The sequence below is a fragment of the Gossypium hirsutum genome, chromosome A07, assembly GCF_007990345.1.
Source record: "Gossypium hirsutum isolate 1008001.06 chromosome A07, Gossypium_hirsutum_v2.1, whole genome shotgun sequence".
NCBI lineage: Eukaryota > Viridiplantae > Streptophyta > Magnoliopsida > Malvales > Malvaceae > Gossypium > Gossypium hirsutum.
In genome coordinates, this window is record NC_053430.1 from 27250396 (window position 1) to 27268798 (window position 18403).

Consider the following 18403-nt stretch of genomic DNA (forward strand, 5'->3'; position numbering starts at 1 on the left):
AAAAGGAAAGAAACGAAAAAGATGCCAGTAAATTAAAAAATAAAAAAAAAAGATAAATAATTTGATAATTCAAATTCTGTCATAGTTGTACTTAATATATATTTAATGATTTAGGTCAAAAACTCATTTTTCAATGTAAGTATCGAGTTGACATATTTAATAGTTTAAATTTATTTTTATCAGTTAAATGGCTAAAATCATTTTGGATCGTATTGAAATCGCATCACTAAAATTCGCACTATAATTACCACCTATATTTTTTTAGGGAAACTAGAAAAAAATATTACTATTATAAACATTAAGGAAAATTCAACCAACTTATTTACTTGTTAAATCAATTTTATTGGAGTTAAACTTAGGGTGCCCTGAAGTAAGCTCCAATCTTACATATTCATGACTACATCAACAAGTCTGATATTATTGTTTCTAATTTAGATTTTATTTCCAATAATCTTGGTAGATTCATAGTGTAGAAGTACCTTATAATGTTTGAATAAATGAACCATAAAAATTAAAGAGGTTGTACACAGTTGAATTCGACTTCATGACTTGTATGATATATCTCTTGACTTGTAAACTTATGGGACTCTCAATAAGAGCACGTCAACACGTTAAAATCAAAAGAAATTTAAATCACACGAAAATAAATTGAAAAAAATAAATAAATTGAAAAAAATAAATTTGGATTGAAATCACAAATTAATAATGATGATGGTTTGATTCTGCTTATCCATCCAATAGTCAACAATCACAAAGTCATACCTCCATTGTTAAACAAGGATTGAATACATCAAACTCCACCCACTAAAAACATGAATTGAAAATGGAAAAAGAAGAGCCCATGAAAACAGAGGATTCCTGCACTCAAAATATTGAAACACAACAAAACCAGGGAATTTGTTAGTGCAAAAAGGGGATGGGTTAGTTTAAGCTTTTGGTTAGTGCAAAAAGGGGATGGATTAGTTTAAGCTTTTGGTTACCTTAGAGTAGTAACGCCATAAATAAAACCGTTCCACAAGACATAGTTTTGGCTACAATTGGAGTTTCAGACAGGCACAATTCACATCCTCTTTGCCTTGAATTTGGCTTTGTATGTCACGCCACCTATATTCCTTTGAAACCATTAATTAGCGTGCTTTTTAATTTTCCTTCGTTGGGCGTTGGGACTCAATCCTGTCTAACATGCCCTCCAATACTATATTTAACGAGTGCCAAGCATTATGACCTTTAAGCAATGTCGAACTTGATCACTCAAAATTTCACAAATACTGCTAATTACTTAATTCAAACTGCTTCAGCTTTAGGTGTTTCAGTAAAAGAGATAGAGCAATCATGTCAACAAAATTTTCTCATTAGAAATGCACTGTACAAAAATGCTGGTCAGCTCATTTCAACCTTCTAGCTACCAACTAATATGTTTTCCAATTTTCTAGCCCACCCAAACTTTACAAAATGCTAGATAGCATATTAGTCACAATCATATTCACATCACTAACTCTCTCCGAAAATGAATGACCCTGGGAAAATTACAATTATTACATGGATTCATTCAATCAATGTTGATGCAGAAGCATCCTTGCCCTCTGTTGAAGTTGAGTCAATGACCTAATACAAGTGCCCTCCTCGCATGTCTTTAAGCGTGTAAGGCTGATCAATTCCCGAATAAAAACTACCATTTCGTCAAGGCTACTTTGCATTGGCAACTTGTCTTCAGATCCCTCACTTCGGTGTTTCCCGTATACAGCCTCAAATTCTCTAGACTTACTGGCAGCTGTTCGTAGTACAGAGTCAGGAAGACCTGAAATGATTACCAGTCAGGTGACATTCATCATAGCAGATGCTAAAATATTGCAATTCAGTAGATTCTCTATAAACAAAGATCTAGATAAATACAACAAAACACATCTACGTCTTTTTGTCCTAAAGGTTCTTAATAACAGAAGATATTGATTAATGCACATTTCAATTATATGAGAATATGAACTAAATTCAAGGAAAATTCAACAAAAAGCTAAATCTTTTCCTAGTAGGTGAGATATGCTCCATGGAATCCTTAAAGCTATCATACTCTAAACACTCTAAACACCACATCCTTCAATGGACTTCGAAGGTCCTTATAGTTTCAACCCACAGTACACATTACTCAAGTTAATCTCCATATTATATTTATACATATCAAAGCATAGAAGCTAATGAGGGCCCATTTCCCACAAGTCCACATGTAGATCCTCAGCAAAGAGAAAATAAAGTTACAAATAACTTTACCAGCTATTCGTGCAACATTCACTCCGTAACTTTTTGGACAGGCACCAGGAGTCAACCTGTAAAGAAATGTAACTTCTTCAGCTCCTTCAACTCCATTTCCTACTTGGCACGCCATGTGACAGAGAGAGACCTGTAAAATTTTATTAAAGACAAATAATAAATAACTTGAGGAAATTGAACAGACACTAAAATAGCCACGAGCCCTGCATTTTACAAATTTTCACTCAACAAATTGGCAGATAAGACTTCAAACTGATGCTGTACAACTCAAAATATCTCATTCTCTCTTTGCACCTAATATAATTTGCCAATTATAAATGCTATAAACTTCAGTTTAAAAAATATATTATCCAACAGAAAGCAGACACACCTTGGAATTGTTCCTATAGTCCACAGCTAAACGGTGGTAGTGTGTTGAAAACATCCCTCGGCACTGCACCTTGTGTACAAAATGTTCAAGAACCGATTCCCTGTCAAAGATACTGAGTAATGAGAAACCATAACTAAGTCAAAAGTACCAGATAGATATGCAAAGGTGTTTAAATAGGAAAGCAACATACGCAATGGCTTGTCCATCAGAAGTTGATGTTCCACGTCCAAGTTCATCTAACGCCACAAGTGAATGTTGAGTTGCAGAGGACTGCATTAACCATCATGAATATGTTTTCACAGATATTAAAATTTTAGAAATAGCATTTAGCGCATCTACAAAGGAAAAGATTAGTTTGGACAAGACTTAAATACTCTGGATAACTGAAATAAATAAAACACTGTTTCTGCTCATGTAGATTGTGAAATTGCACTGGCTTGTGCCAGTGAAAACAAACAAAGATGTGAGAGATGACAAGAACAGTTGTGAAGAAATATCAATTACGCCTCTTTTGAATTTTTTTAATTTTTGAAAATTCAAAGTAACATAGATGGATGTGAAAACTTTCACATATAAGACATTTGCTGCAATCAGGACATAGACATATAGGGGTTGCTTTAGATCAGAATGAAATAAGTTACCAGCATTAATGCAGTTTCTGAAAGCTCTGTTAAAAATGTACTCTGTCCAGCCATAATATGATCTTTGGAACCCATCCGAACAAAGATTCGGTCAACAGGAGATAGTTCAAATTGTTCTGCAGGGACATCAGCTCCTACCTGGGAAAAAGGCAACATTAAGGCCAATGAACGCAATGAGACACTCTACAATGAGCAGGAAGCAAAAATTTACCTGAGCCAAAATCACAGCCAAGCAAACTTGGCGAAGAAGAATTGATTTTCCACCCATATTAGGCCCAGTAAGAAGAATAAAACTTGCATGGCCAGAACCAGCAATACTGATGTCATTGGGGACAAATGCACCCTTGCCTAAAGAATCACTTCTGAGAATAGGATGTCCTAAACCTTTTGCAGAAAAGCACGGCACTTCATTTGAGCATGAAGAGCCCAAGACACGAGGACGACATGTAGGACCTTCATAAAAATCACTTGCTATTGCTAGACTGATCAGTACATCCAGCTCTGCAAAGTTAGACCAGTTCAGATATGCTAAGTAAATTAATCTGTATTGCATTATCTTTTATAATTTCTGTAACTACATGCAGTCTCGGTTCTAAATTAAAGTATTTGGCTAAAATATAAGCTTAGATGTATGCACTATATCCAGGGAACAAAAAACGTTTAAACCAAACCAGCTCTAAAACAAGAAACTACTGGATTAAATTGGCAAAAAATGATAAATAAATAAACCAAGCTTCAGTGCAGATTGCATAAAAGTGAGCAAGCATACCTGCTGTTGTTGAAACTAGTTGCCTCCATTTATTGTGATCCTCGCAGAATCGTCCAATTAACCTCAGAAGAATGTTCTTAAAAGCCGTCTCCTTTTCAGATTCAGCTAGCGAGAGTTCTCCCAGGAACTTCTTGATAGATGGAGTCCAATACCGGAAGAAGCCCTATGCATGTCAAGCAGGAGGTACACAGCAAAATTATGAGTACTTCATTGCGCAACTCAGGCAACGTACAAAGCAAAACACTTAAAACAAGTAAATAACAAGCATAACACATCTGCAGCCTCTGGCTAGATACAAACAGCCTACTTGAAAATTGCAACTGAGGAAAGCATAATCCATCTGCGTAACACATATGACCAAGCAAAAAGCTTGCTTGCAGCTGTTATAATCAATACTTGATAACATGACAGCTTTGTAACAAAAGATATCTACCACCAATTGGATAAATATATCTTAAGTTTAATCCAAAAAGGTAACCCCAATGAAAGCAAATTACCTTCTTGGATGAACATAACTCATAATCTCGAGCGACACTCCCGCGCAAGCTTTCTGGCACTTCCAATAGATACGAATCTTTTCCAATCGTGACATAGGTTATCTATGGCAGATATCAATCCAAAGTTTAGTAAAACATTACAAGAACTAAACAACTACTTATATCATTGGAACCTCCAAGAACTTGTTAACAAAATTCTTACTGATGAATCTCCAAGTAACTTCTGCTGCTCCTTGAGGTGTTTTGTCAAACTAGATTCAATCTCCTTAACTCTTTCACATGCTGAGTCATATTCCAGATCAACTCCTTTGTGAGGTATTATACGTCCAGAATTGTTGGCATCAACCCAATCAAAGGCATCTTTGAAATGCTTAAGAATGGAATTGATATTTGGAAGACCTTTACCTGTGCAGCGTTAAAAACATAAGAGGCCAGATATCTTTGAGTAACTATATAAAAAGATATACTTCACATTACCAGTTGTTAACAAATGATGAAGCTGTGTAGATTCCACATTTTTCAGAATAACACTAAGGGAAGAACATGCTTGAACCATTAATTCACAACCTCGTAGTGCTGATATGAATTGCTGAAGTTGCTTCTTTGCCGCATCTTCATATAAAACAACTGTATGTGCATTTCTTCCATTAGCCTCACTGCATTCAAGCACAACAACAGTTTAAATATTATTAAGGAATGCTCAATATATTCTCCACACAAGATGAATGGGATACACATGAATGAGCTGCATTTTCATCCAAGGTTTACCTGCTAGCAAAGATCCGTGCAAGTAGCCTCTCCATGTCAGGAAGCCTGGACAATGCCTTTCGAAATTCAAGTGCATGTGATAAACTTTCACCCTAGATAGAAGAAAAGACAACATTATACACAAAGCAGTAAATATCAGCAAAAGAGACACTCTGATGAAGACCTAACACTAATCAAAGATTAATGGAATGCTTGAAAGTTGTGTAATTAGTTATTCAGGCAAATTCAACTGAATGCTTGAATCAATGTTGATGTAAGTCACAACTATAATGGAAAACTCACCTTTAGGCCTGCTACAGCATCTTGCCGTTCCTTAATCAAATCAGTATGATATAATGGTCTAGCAAGCCATGTTCTTAGCAACCTTTTCCCGAATGCTGTTATACAGTGATTTAATTGTGCATAGAGCGTCCTATGCATATAAAAGAACAGACTAAGCATAAGACTGGCACTTGCAAGTAAAACAATTAAGAAAAACCTACAAGTGTGTGCACACATACCCAGAAGAGTCTCCATTTCCGCTGTTTTCAAAGATCTCAAGATTCTCAAGGGCAGCAGCATCAAGAAGCATATAAGGTGTTTGCGCAATGCGACTGAAGCCAGAGGATGGAAGCAACTCATACTTTGCAAATCTAAGTAATGTCACATCTAGAAAAGCCTGTTTTAGGTAATAAAGAGTGCCTCCAAGAGCTGAGAGTGCTAGGCTTCCATTACCACCAGCTCTGAGTAGACTGGAAAGGATAGGTGGAAGGCAGCCCAGCTCATCATCCTCATAAGTATTAGCAGCATCTGTACCCACATCAACAGATCCAGCAGCTGATTGATCATTAATACACTTGTAGATAGTTTTGACTTCGTGAACAGTTTTGTTTGCATCCCAAAATTCTGTGGTAGGGACCAATTCATTTACCAAGGGAGTTCTTGTATGTCTCAGCATTGCCCTCTCAGTTTCAAGACTGAGCAGGTTAGTGGGTTTTATAATTTCTACTGGCCTTAGCTCAGCCAATAGACAACACAACGCACTGCACTCAGAATCATCCTCAAACTGGAAAGTGGAAGCAAGAGAGTAGATCAGTTCTTTTCAACTTAAAAAAAAAAAACAAGAGACGATAAGAAAAAGTAAATCTCATTGGATAAGGACACATACTATTCAGAGGAATAAGACTAATGATTAGATCTGAACAAAGAAAGGATAAAAATTAAGCAATTATCATGCAAGGAACAATCCCCACCTGTCCAATAATAATCCTGCTAGTTGCAACATCAACAGCACACATGCCAAAAACCCACTTCTCATTCTGGTTTGGTGAACGTTGACAGCTTTCAGTAACTGCCATGAGGTAAGAAGGGTCAGGACTTGATGACAGCATTTCTCCATCAGTTAGGGTTCCTCTGGTAACCACAGCACATATTTCACGCTTGACAACCTAAACATATTGAAAAACATCAATAAGTTATACAGCTCCATATCATCCCATACAATTAACAAATTATGGAAAAGAATTCTAAAAAGCATACTAGAAAACAATGGATATAGGGTTAATAAAATGACAGAAACAAGCCATCATATGACCTGGCCAGAATCCAGATGGAAATGGCTAATGGTCCTCAGCATCACATCTAAGAATACTTGTACATTTACAAATGCTATTAGGACCATGACAATTAGATATTACACAAAAAAAATGCATGGAGAAAAGCATACTTATTAAATTGCCAATCTAGGGGAAATGTAAAATATGGAAAACCAATAAAAATAGAGCCAATCTTCTGTAGTATCATGCATAGTACAACATACCTTATCCTTGGCACCTTTCTCTTTCCGACGAAGCTCCAGTTGTTCAGGAGTTTCCGTTTGCTCTACTACAAGAACTCGATAACCCTGTTTGAGTCAATAAAATAAAGTAAACTTTCCTCCATAGAACAGATTGTGCTTATCAAAAAGATCTAACCATGGCAAAACACGCATGGAAACTACAACTTGGAATAAAAGCACATCAGACAAACCTTTCGAGCTAATTTCTCCACATTCATAGAGAAATTCTTCTCAGGAAATCCACAGTGAGGTTGTTCCCCCTAAAATCGATAGTAAATGTAAGAGGAATAGTGAAAAAAAATAAGACCATGAAAAAGGAGACAGTTTATAAACATGGGGCTTCTGCCTTATTTTCTATCTTTCTCCTGGCTGTGAAGATGGCCTAAGATAAGATAAAAAAAGGCAGTCCACAAAAAAATAAATAAAATCAGTTTGAGACTTTGAGTTGAAGGAACTTGGATAGGACCATACCCTCATGTATTGCAAATTCAGTTCTTTTGCCCCAACATGTGCATCCATTTCAAAAAGTTCATAAAATTTACCCATCTGCTTAAACAACAATGATATGTCAAATGATATCTCAAAGTACTTGAGAATCAAATGCCCCTTACCTGGCAACCTGATAGGCTCTTTAAGAAACCAGGAGGCAAGTATAAAGTCTTTGGATTGTAGTTTGCATCTCCAGGACGCTTCCTATTTGCATCTCTACGCACCTCACTTTAAGACAAAGAAAAAGAAAAAAATTCAGAATAAAAATACATGGCATTGGATATTTACATCAGAACTAACAACATGCCTCAATATCCAAAGAAATTATCTGTATGGCAATGCCATAAGCCCACATTTACTAAATAATTGGTAATCTAATAGTTCAGATGGCAGGTGTACCAGTTAGTTCAAGATGCCAGATGGCAGAATTAGTAAAATATTGCAATTTAAAGAAAGCCTGGATGCATGTTTTCAAATCCTCAAGATATAGTAATTTAAAGAAAGCTAGATGCCATAAACTTATATTTTTATGGAATCAATGTTACAGAAGGAAAATTAAAAGAATGAAGCAAGAATTTACGGTCCAAGGAAGTGCAACTTCTCCGCTTCACGCTTCCCAAACCTCTCTAACTCATCAGCCACCAAAGCCTTGTCAGCAGCAGTAGATGCCTTATCAGCTGCAGCAAAACATGCTCATATTCAGACCTCAAACCATCCATTCAGGTAAATTACATAAGAACAAGACAGACAGGAACATAATCTGCTATATATCCAATATTTTGAACGACATACTAGTTAAAATATGCCAGAGCAGAGTAAATTTCCATGTAAATTGCACCAATAACAAATAAACCACATAGTTAGAACATAAATAGAGGGACATTGATAAAAAGAGGAAGAAAAAGAATCCTCTTAGAGGTGATAATTTAAGGAAAATAAATAACAAAACATTCAATATAAGAGGAATACTTATTTTTCAAGGAGAAAGGAATTTCGTTATCTAATTTCCCGTTTCAAAAACAACCAACTAAAAAGGAGTGGCACACAAAAAACCCCGTTACTTACTTTCAATCTTCTTCACCGGTTCCACCGAAGGCACCTTAAACTCTTCCTTAGTACTACCATTCGCACTGGTCTTACTCTTTTTACCGAACTCCGGTTTTGCAACGCCATTCGCCTTCCGTTTCTTTGATTCAGTCTTTCCACCGCCCTTTCTTTTCGATATTTTCATTCCCACCTCCTCCTCCTCCAGTTCTTCTTCCTCCTCTTTCTCATCCTCCAAATCCATATCTTCCTCATCAGCATCCTCGCTCACTTCCTTCTCGGCGTTCTTCCCCCAATCTTCATCACTAGAATCATCATCGTCGCTCTTTTCGTTCGCACTATCCGCCACGTCATCATCCTCATCGTCAATCACCACTTTCTTAAAAGCCAAAGAACCCCCTCGCCGCAACCGCTTAAACCTTCCCGTGGTTTCTTCAACCCACTCAATCTTCTCCTTCCCCAAATCCAACTCCTCTTCCTCAGAATCATCATACTGAATCAAATGCTTACCCGAGACCTTATCGAAAGACTTGACAACGCCCTCGTACCACGCCTTATCCAAGGGCCAGTGAACCCTTAGCCTCTTGTCAACCACTTCATCGCCAAACGTTATGTTGAGGGGAGAAGAGGGAGTGGGGGCAAGCGATTGGCCAATGACAAGGAGAGGCTTTTTGAGCTTGGGTTCCCCAGGGGAGGGAGTAGTAGGGATGGGACTTCTACTTGGATTAGGTTTAGGGCCAGGGATTGGGTTAAGTTTAGAGGTATGTTTGGCAAGAGGAGGAGGAGGAGAAGGCGATGGAGATGGGGAAGAAGAGTTTTTCTTGGAGAAGAAGGAAGTAATCTGGCTCTGTTGATTAACAAGGGGTGATCTGCCATTGCTTTGACGACGCGACGGTGCCATTTTTACCGATTAATGATTAAAAATTGAGAGGCGGGTGGGAGGGAAGTTTGGAAGGTGAAGTGTGATCACTTTTCTGTTCGAAACGGAAGAGTAGAAATAAGGGAAGAAAATAAAGAGTGAAAGATGGCGGGATATGCCGGTAAAATGTCCTCAACGGGGTTTTCTTTGGCGGGAATTCCACCAAATTTGCTGGGCAGTGTGTGCGCTCTCTGAACTGTAATTCACATCCGCACTCTCTCTCCATTCCTTAATTTTATTTATAATTTTTGAAAAAAAAAACAAACAGGCCAAAATTATTCAGAATTAGGCCCTCAAAACCCAAACATATGGGCCTAGCGATAAATTATTAAAAAATCATAAAATTAGTTCGGCCAATCTTGAAAAATTCACTCAAAAACCATTTAGGAGTCAGGGAAGATAGATTGTGGGATTCGCCTGATGGACGGTACAAGATCAACACTGATGGTGCAGTACGTATAGGTTCAAGTGCTGTGACAACAGGTGGCGTCATTAGAGATGTCAGGGAAGACGTATTGTTGGATTTTCTAAAGTTATCGGAGTATGGTCTGTTTTAGAAGCTGAGCTGTGGGGAGCGCTTGAAGGCTTGCGTCCTGCTTGGGGGACTGGTTTGGCAAGGGTGATATTAGTAAATAACGTTGCTTTTGTATAGATGATCAATGGGGAGGATCGGGAATTGCATCATGAGCCAGTGGTGCGAGTAAAAAATATGCTTCGTCGGACATGGGAGATTAAAGTCCAGCATGTTTACCGAGAGGATAATGCTGTAGCAGATCATATGGCAGCATTAGCACGAGGTATGGAATGGATTTACAGATATATCGATCACCACCGGTAGAACTTATGAAGTTAGTGACTGAATAAGGTTGAAGATGCTGTAATAATTCTTAATTGCTAATCTATTACTCTCTTATTCTACCAAAACAAAAACAATGTCTTTCTTCTGTCCGGACGAACCGGTGTTTTAGGTGGTTCCAACAATAATGGAATTTTGAGAACGATGATAATAATATAAAAGAATTAAAAGAAAAAAAAAACATTTTGTTTTTAATGAAATTGCCTCTCTTTTTATAATTAGAAATGACCAGTTATTAAAAGTAAGAAAAAGGGGCTAATTATGGGACTATTTCTAAAAGTCGCTACGCCCTTCTGCTACTGTAACATCAGGCATGGGGCATGGAGGCTACGGAAATGCTTTAACAACAGGTATGGAGCCTCATCTTGGTAAAATATCCGTTGAATGCAAAAGAACCGATTCTATGTTCCATACCCAGAAATGGAACAATGTTTTGACTGATTCTATGTGAGCTTCGTACAATATGTATCATGCACAAGCACGGTTGATTTGAAGGGTAATAATAAAATTATAGAATCCCAGAATTACAAAACACATTTTAATTAAATAACAAATTTATCGGATGCAGAACAACTAGAAAATTATGCGAATCATTTCAAATGTAACTGTTTTCCAACACAACGCTAAAAGTGGTTGATTCATATATAACACCAGAGATTGGAGAAGTTAATAAAGTAGAAGAATTCCATACCTCTTTTGGGGTTCTATGGAGCAATCAAATATTAGTACTAACTAATTCATCTTTGTTTCTTTAGACTTGACATTAGGCTTCTTGGGTACTTCATCATCCTGGGATGAGCATTCAACTAATTCATCAGGGACATGGTTGGGATCATTGTGTTTGGTAATGAATTCCTTCAATATGCACTTCCTTCTTCCATTGAAAGATAGACTCTCTTTTGCGTTCACGGTATAAAATTCAACTGAAGCTTTAACCTGGGGTTAACTGCCTCCATCACCACAATCTCTACAAATTTTGTAGGCAATTATAAAGCTAGAACTTACCCATGTCAAACACAAATTCCGACCCCATATTCATGCAATCAAGATAATTCATGTTGGATACACACTCACACCTAAAGTACAGGTGACATAGCTGAATACTACTTCTGCGCTCTCATATTCATCATAGGAGATAACCAGTCAAATAGTGGCACATAGAAGAGCATGAATGCATGTAATGCGTACAGCTTGGCTAGATAATAATACTTTCCAACAAACAAAATAAATACATTCTCAATTAAGTTAACCTGGTAAAAACAAATAAGCCAAAACAAAATTGGATACCCCTACTGCCTAAGGAAGATGAACAAAACCTTTCAAAAGAAAAAGCATGGTTGCATCAGGAGAAGTGTATGCCAGCCTTGTTGAACATAGAGAGTAAGGTTAAAAAGCTTTCCTGACTAAGCTTGGATGCTCTCTGCTCCTCAAATTTTCCTTCCTTCAACACACTTATAACCTTATTTTTAAACTCAGACACTTCTCCTTCTCCTTCTGCTTCATCACATTCCATATCCATGTCATCATCCATTCCATCTTCCATTTCCATACTCTCATCCCCTAATCTTGCAATCTCCATATCATCATTCCCACTCAAAGAAACATTTTGTGAGCCTTGCAGCGCCTGCAAGGTCTTATAGTTCTTCTCCAAGAGTGACAGTACGTTTTTCTGCTTGAAAATGGAACCCAGTGTCTTATTCTTCCTTATGAAACAAATCCTTATAAACCCATCCCACTCCTTATGATTCACTTCAGGGCGTGGTTTCCTCGGCTCGATCCTTACTACAGAAGAATCAACCTTAGGTGGAGGCCGGAAATTGTTCTTCCCGACTTTGAGGAGATGGAAAACCCGAGCATAAAATTGGGTATTGACGGAAAGCCGACAGTAAAGATTATCACCAGGCTGAGCAACGAGTCGCATTGCGAATTCTCTCTGGAACATAATAATAGCACACCTAAAAGCAGGCTGATGAAACAGTAACTTGAATGTAAGAGGAGAAGATATTTGATACGGAATATTCGCCACACATATATCAAAATAGGGCAAATCCGTCTTCAGTACATCACCTTGAATAACCTGAAAAAAAATTAAGCATTTTATACAACATTGTCAAATCCCCAATTCTAGAACATTTAAATTCATCAGGTAATTGACTATTAAAGCTCCTAAAAGTTGAGAATTTGGTCAATTTTTTTTTATAAAAAAAGAAGAAGGGATACCTTTAAGCGATTAGAGAAAGGAGTGCCTTGAAAGCGGCGTTGAAGTTCGAGGACCATACGAGGATCGAGTTCGACGGCGATGACCATTTTACCGGTTTCAAGAAGCTTCTTGGTAAGGTTACCAGTACCGGGACCGATTTCGAGGATGGTATCGGTGGGTTTGATGCCGGCCTTTTGTACAATAGCGTCGACCAACATAGGGTTCTTAAGGATGTGCTGGCCTTTGGATTTGTGGAAAGTGACACCACCTTGGTAGTGATTGGAGGGGCTCTCGGCCCTTTTTGCTTATCTTTCTTCATCTTCCCTCCCGCCATCACAAATATCACCTATGAATGTAAATTGATTCGCAGAGGCAAGAGTGGGGAATCACTCAAATCAGTACGAAACTCGATTTTTAGGGTTTTTGAGTTTATGACTGCAAATATATCTTTTATTAAAAATATAAACTACAAATCTAGAGCTAGGGTTTTGATTGGCACAGGCCCGCTCTATTAGCCTATTAGGCTTGCAATTGGCCCCGATAGACTAATGAATGTGAAATATTAGCTATATTTACTGGCTAAATTCGCCGAATATGTCAAATTTTAAAATATATATATAATTAATATTTTAAATTTTTTATTATTAAATATCAAAATTATCCCATCTAATTTATATTTGATAAACTATAAAAATAGTCTTTTTTGTTTAACTCAGATTACATTTTAATCATTTATATTTGAAATGTTATGTTTGTCATTTACGTTATCGTTTTATTACGAAGTAGTCACTCTATCGTTAAGTTTTATTACCTCCCTAACAGCGATCCTACGTGGCAATCAAATTAAATTTTTTTAATTAAAAATATAATTTCATCTCAGAAACTGGGCATCCAAATTGGCATTTAAAATCTATCTGGATTGCCACGTAGCACTATTGTTAGAAAGGTAACAGAGTTTAATGGTAGAGTGATCATTTTGTAACAAAACGATAACGTAAGTGACTAAAACGTAATATTTCAAACATAAGTGACTAAAATGTAAATTGAGACAAACAAAAGTGACTATTTTTGCAATTTGCCCTTTATCTTAAGCATATATGGTAAATTATTTTTTGATTAAATTACCAAAAAATACCATTTTTTTAAAATTACAGGAATAGGCTAATTTTTGGAATATTTATGGGTATGGGTCGACTGGAAGCGTTTTCCCCCCCCCCAACGGATACTTTTCCAACAACTATTTTAAATAGTCATTACCCCCAATTAAAAAAAACTATAAATATTCATTTCTCATAAAATTCTCTCAAATTCTCAAACCACTCTAAAAAATCTAAATTATATTTTCTATTAAATTTTTATTAATGTTTTCTAAAAATATTTTTTAAGTTAATTTGTATTCTATATAATTAGCAATGGTCGGTTTTCTAATCTGTCATTATGACAATCACATTTTTGTCATTCAATTACAAATGGTAAGAATAATTTTTAATAAATTTCAGTTTTATTTTTTTTTAATTTCATTATTATATATTAACTTAATACTTTGTATTTTTTTACGTAAATAGGCGGAAGATCGAATTTTACAATGTTATATTCGTAATTTACCCAGTCTTCCATCAACGTTGATTGAACCATACTTGAGGAAAGTCGATTTTTGGCACGTGGCCCTTGCAGGACGGGTGTGTAAGTTGGACCCAAAACTCGTAAGCGCGTTGGTGGAGAGGTGGAGACTCGATATGCGCAGATTCCATCTTCCATGCGGCAAGTGTGTTATCACTTTGGAGGACGTGCATTTACAGTTGAGGTTACCTGTGGATGGGTCAATAGGCACCAGGTCTATTTAGTCTGATGATCGGCGAGGCGTATGTGGTGAACTTTTAGGCTCAATTCTAGAGACGATTTACGGAGGTCAGATCGAAATAGCTTGGTAAAGAAAAACATTCACGGCGCTAGATGAGGATTTGACTAAAGTTGAAAGAGAACGGCATGCTCGAGCGTGCATCCTTCAGATCATCGGGGTTATCCTGATGCGGAACAAGTCACCAACACTCATCCATCTAAAGTGTCTGTTGAAACTCATAGATTTTAAAGGAGCGGGCAAACTTAGTTGGGGGTCTACCGTGTTGGCAACATTGTACCGGGATATGTGTCGGGCAACGCAACTAGGAAAAATCAAAATTGGTGGTTGCATTTTACTATTGCAATCTTGGGTGCAGTATCGATTTCCATTTTTACGTCCTCGAGCGAACTACCCGTATGTATTCCCACTCGTAATAAGGTAAAATTCAGTAGATATTTTAATAATAAAATTTATTTAAATAAATATTATTATGCTAACAAGTTATTTAAATAGGTGGAACCATGGGCCAAGTCATGTTGGGTTACCTACTGAACTTTAATATATACAACTTCTATTAAACCAATTAGGTATCTATTTATTTAAATTTGAACTATATAATATTAACATAGTCGATTTCTATTAATGTTTTTATCACATTAATATAGTTTGAATGAACACCATACAAGGATTCGACAATTCGAGAAGTCATCCCCAATGAATTCTTTGTGAACCCCAACATCTAGCATGTGAAGGTCCCATTGGTAGTGTATGTGACCATTGAGATGCACGATATTGATAAAGTGTTCCAGCAGTTAAGATTTCAGCTATCGATTCTCGTGGCACCTCAAGACCTTGACAATCTGCATCCTATCGACTTGCAACAGCAGAATGAAAATTGGCTGGTATTCCACTCCCAACATATCAACATGTGGAATAATCTGTATGATTTCTTACCTACTCGCGAACCTATTATCGTTTTGGAGTTAGCATGCGATCTAGAGTACATACCATGGTTTACGATCCATGGCAAGCAATTTTTGTACGGAGAAGAGGCAAGGTGTCATCATCCCCATACGAGTACGCCACGATACCTCATTTAAATCCAAGGACTGACGAAGTGGGTCCATCATTAGCGCCCAAGCAAGAACTGACATTGACGGCTGCAGAACCAATGCCCACACCACCCACTAGTCAATATGTATCGTCTTATTCTAATGTGTATTCTAACACTATCATCTTTACACAAGCATCATATAATGCACCACATTTTTCTGCTTCTAGTCCTATGTCAGGTTGGAGTGTAGTACATCTGTCCCCGATGTATTACACACCTATGCCATCGGCACCTTTAACGACAACGATGTCGATGACAATGTATAGGCTGTCTATGTTTCAGGCACTGACGAAAAGTCTGCTCATTATTCCATCGATGTATGGGACTTAACGTGGTTATGCTTTTTCATTGTTTGTGATGTAAATACCTCTAAGATCTTTGTTCTACCAAGTTGGGTCATCTTCCCAACCACCTATTCCTAGACTGAAGGATGCATGATGGCAACCAAGAATGCAAGGACCGCAATCAACCGAAGGCGAAAAAATGAGCTATCAAGACCACAACCTCACTCAAAGACACAATCGTCGACCACCCAGATGTGGCACAGATTTTGACCGACATTTGGACTGATTAATTTTATCATTGTATTGAACGTTTATATTTATTTGATTATGTTTTTAAAGGAATATTTTTATCATTTAACAAAATTAAAGTTGATATTCTTATCATTTCACAAAATTGAAGTTGTAATTTGTTACCATTTCACAAAATGAAAGGTGATATTTGTTATCAATTCACAAAACCGCGCATTTACATATTACAATGGAATTGATATTTGTTTTCTACTTTGCATCGTCCTTGGTTGGTTTGACCTGTCCTGAATATCCATATTTTTTAATAAGGTACTTTACAAAGGATTAATCAACTTTAGCATGACAGGCCGATGGGACTAGCTGATTAGCTCAGCTAAATTACAAATATGTATATATAGTTATACTATATTAAATAAAATAGTTATGTGAAATAAATTGATAGCTATGAAAACATTTGAAATAACATATGTCTATTTTACATTTTTCCTTAACATATATGTGTCTATATAAAATCGTTATGTGATGAATTGTTAAGTAAAGTGTATATGTGAATGCACATTACATGAGGGAACTATAAAGTTTCATATATGGATATGAAAATAGTATAAGTGAAATATGAATGATTTATAGTAGTGGAGTTAGAAAAATTTTTTGGGGGGCCGAAATTAAATTGTATATTATTACGATAGTAAAAATGTAATTTCACCATTTTAATAGACTATATCTTTATAATTTTTAAAATATTAAATCAAATTTTTATTATTTTTTGGGGGTCAAAGTACACTATTACTAATTCAAAATTTATAAATTATAAAAGGTTTAAATGAAAAATTTTATATTTTAAGGAGGGATCGGGACCACTACATGCCCCTTGGCTCCACCACTGATGATTTATATACGAAGAGAATTGGAATTATGATTATATTTGTATTTTGAAATTGATTTGGAAACATGAGTTATGAGCTGTGAAATTTAATAATGTGATGAGATTGGGATTATTATGGAAACATGAAAGTGTTATATGTATAATGATTAAATTAAAGGATGATGTGTATTTTCTCTATAAATTTGGTAAATAACAATTGAATATGATTAGCATGTCAATAGAAATGTATACTTATTAAATGACACATGAAATCTTATATAGCTAAATTTAACATGAAAATTTTAAATAAATAGAACATTATCGCATAACTTTTAAAAATAAAAAAATAAGAAAGAAAGAAAAAAAAACAAACAATAAAACTTAAGTAAAAATTTCAAAAACCTCAAAACTAGATTTTTGGGCGTATCACTTAATAATTAAATGGAAGATTTTTATACTAAAATGCCTAATTGATATAATCTCGATAATTTAGAATAACTTAAAATTTTAAGTCAATTTAAAATGGTTATTGTAATAACATGGAAAATAATATATTTAGTACCTCAGTATTAAAATAAGTTACAATATCATCAGTATTAACCTAGTTCAATGTATATTGAATAAATAAATTTAAGACATTACTTTATGAAATATCATTTTTATCCAAGGAAAAAGCCTCATAATTCATATTTTTTTTTTCATGAAATTTTTTGAAAGTAAAAAAAAAAAGCTCAATAACCCAAATATTTTTATTAATATTATTATAAATAATATTAAAAAATTGCCAACCTTCAAACATAAAAATAATTTCATTATTGATTCCGATGATATCTAGTCTTTTTGACACAATGCTTAAAATTACTCGTAATCTTTTTTAACTCATAAATAAGAGAATAGTGAGCTATTAAAAAATTAAAAATAAAGTTAAAAATATATCACTCTTATCTGTTGAGTTAACATTACTATTGCAACAAAAAGTATATTTTATTAGTTCAATCACAATAAAACGTATTTTTTTTTCTAATTTAAGAATTTAAAAAGTTACTGTATAAAACAGAAAAAATACAAAAAAGTTAAGAGCAAAAGTAAATCTTATAGAAAATAATAATATATGTTTAGCATTGCCTATGTTAAGTGCATTGATAATTCAAAAAATAAAATCACACATTTTCTTTAAAAAATGCATTTCTTCTGACCAGTTGAAATTAAAATGTGACAATTGATATATTAGTATTTTATGTACATTTTTATATCATATTTTTGTTCACAATAACATATTTATATAAATCATAACGTTCGTGCAAATATTCTTATTAGTTCATCTTATTTTCTTTGTCATATTATTTATGTATTTTCTTTTACCGTGCCAGGTCGGTATTAATTTTAGATGGAACAGTCATGAATCAACTATTCGAAA

General features: G+C 35.4%; 2 protein-coding genes across 3 annotated transcripts; both read right to left on the reverse strand.

Moving 5' to 3' along the window:
• Window positions 1-1335: 1335 nt before the first annotated feature.
• Window positions 1336-9799, reverse strand: LOC107909991 (DNA mismatch repair protein MSH6). Of its 2 annotated transcripts, none has more exons than XM_016837720.2 (20): window positions 8681-9799; window positions 8196-8292; window positions 7738-7843; window positions 7598-7672; window positions 7318-7386; window positions 7109-7192; window positions 6543-6737; window positions 5811-6355; window positions 5593-5722; window positions 5311-5402; window positions 5020-5198; window positions 4745-4947; window positions 4543-4644; window positions 4046-4208; window positions 3488-3777; window positions 3277-3414; window positions 2826-2905; window positions 2636-2735; window positions 2266-2395; window positions 1336-1798 (listed from the first exon to the last, which is right to left on the reverse strand). In XM_016837720.2, the coding sequence occupies exons 1-20, from the start codon at window positions 9558-9560 to the stop codon at window positions 1554-1556; spliced, it is 3903 nt and encodes a 1300-aa protein (XP_016693209.1). In that variant the 5' UTR covers window positions 9561-9799; the 3' UTR covers window positions 1336-1553. The 2 variants fall into 2 exon arrangements, with proteins under 2 accessions (XP_016693209.1, XP_040973804.1); XM_041117870.1 differs by having other exon boundaries at window positions 2636-2747.
• A 1728-nt stretch (window positions 9800-11527) lies between these two features.
• On the reverse strand, window positions 11528-13129 carry LOC107909992 (ribosomal RNA small subunit methyltransferase). Its single transcript, XM_016837722.2, is given in 3 exon segments — window positions 11528-12511; window positions 12655-12929; window positions 12932-13129. Coding segments are annotated over 3 exon segments (1047 nt in total). The 5' UTR covers window positions 12969-13129; the 3' UTR covers window positions 11528-11776.
• Between the last annotated feature and the right edge of the window lie 5274 nt (window positions 13130-18403).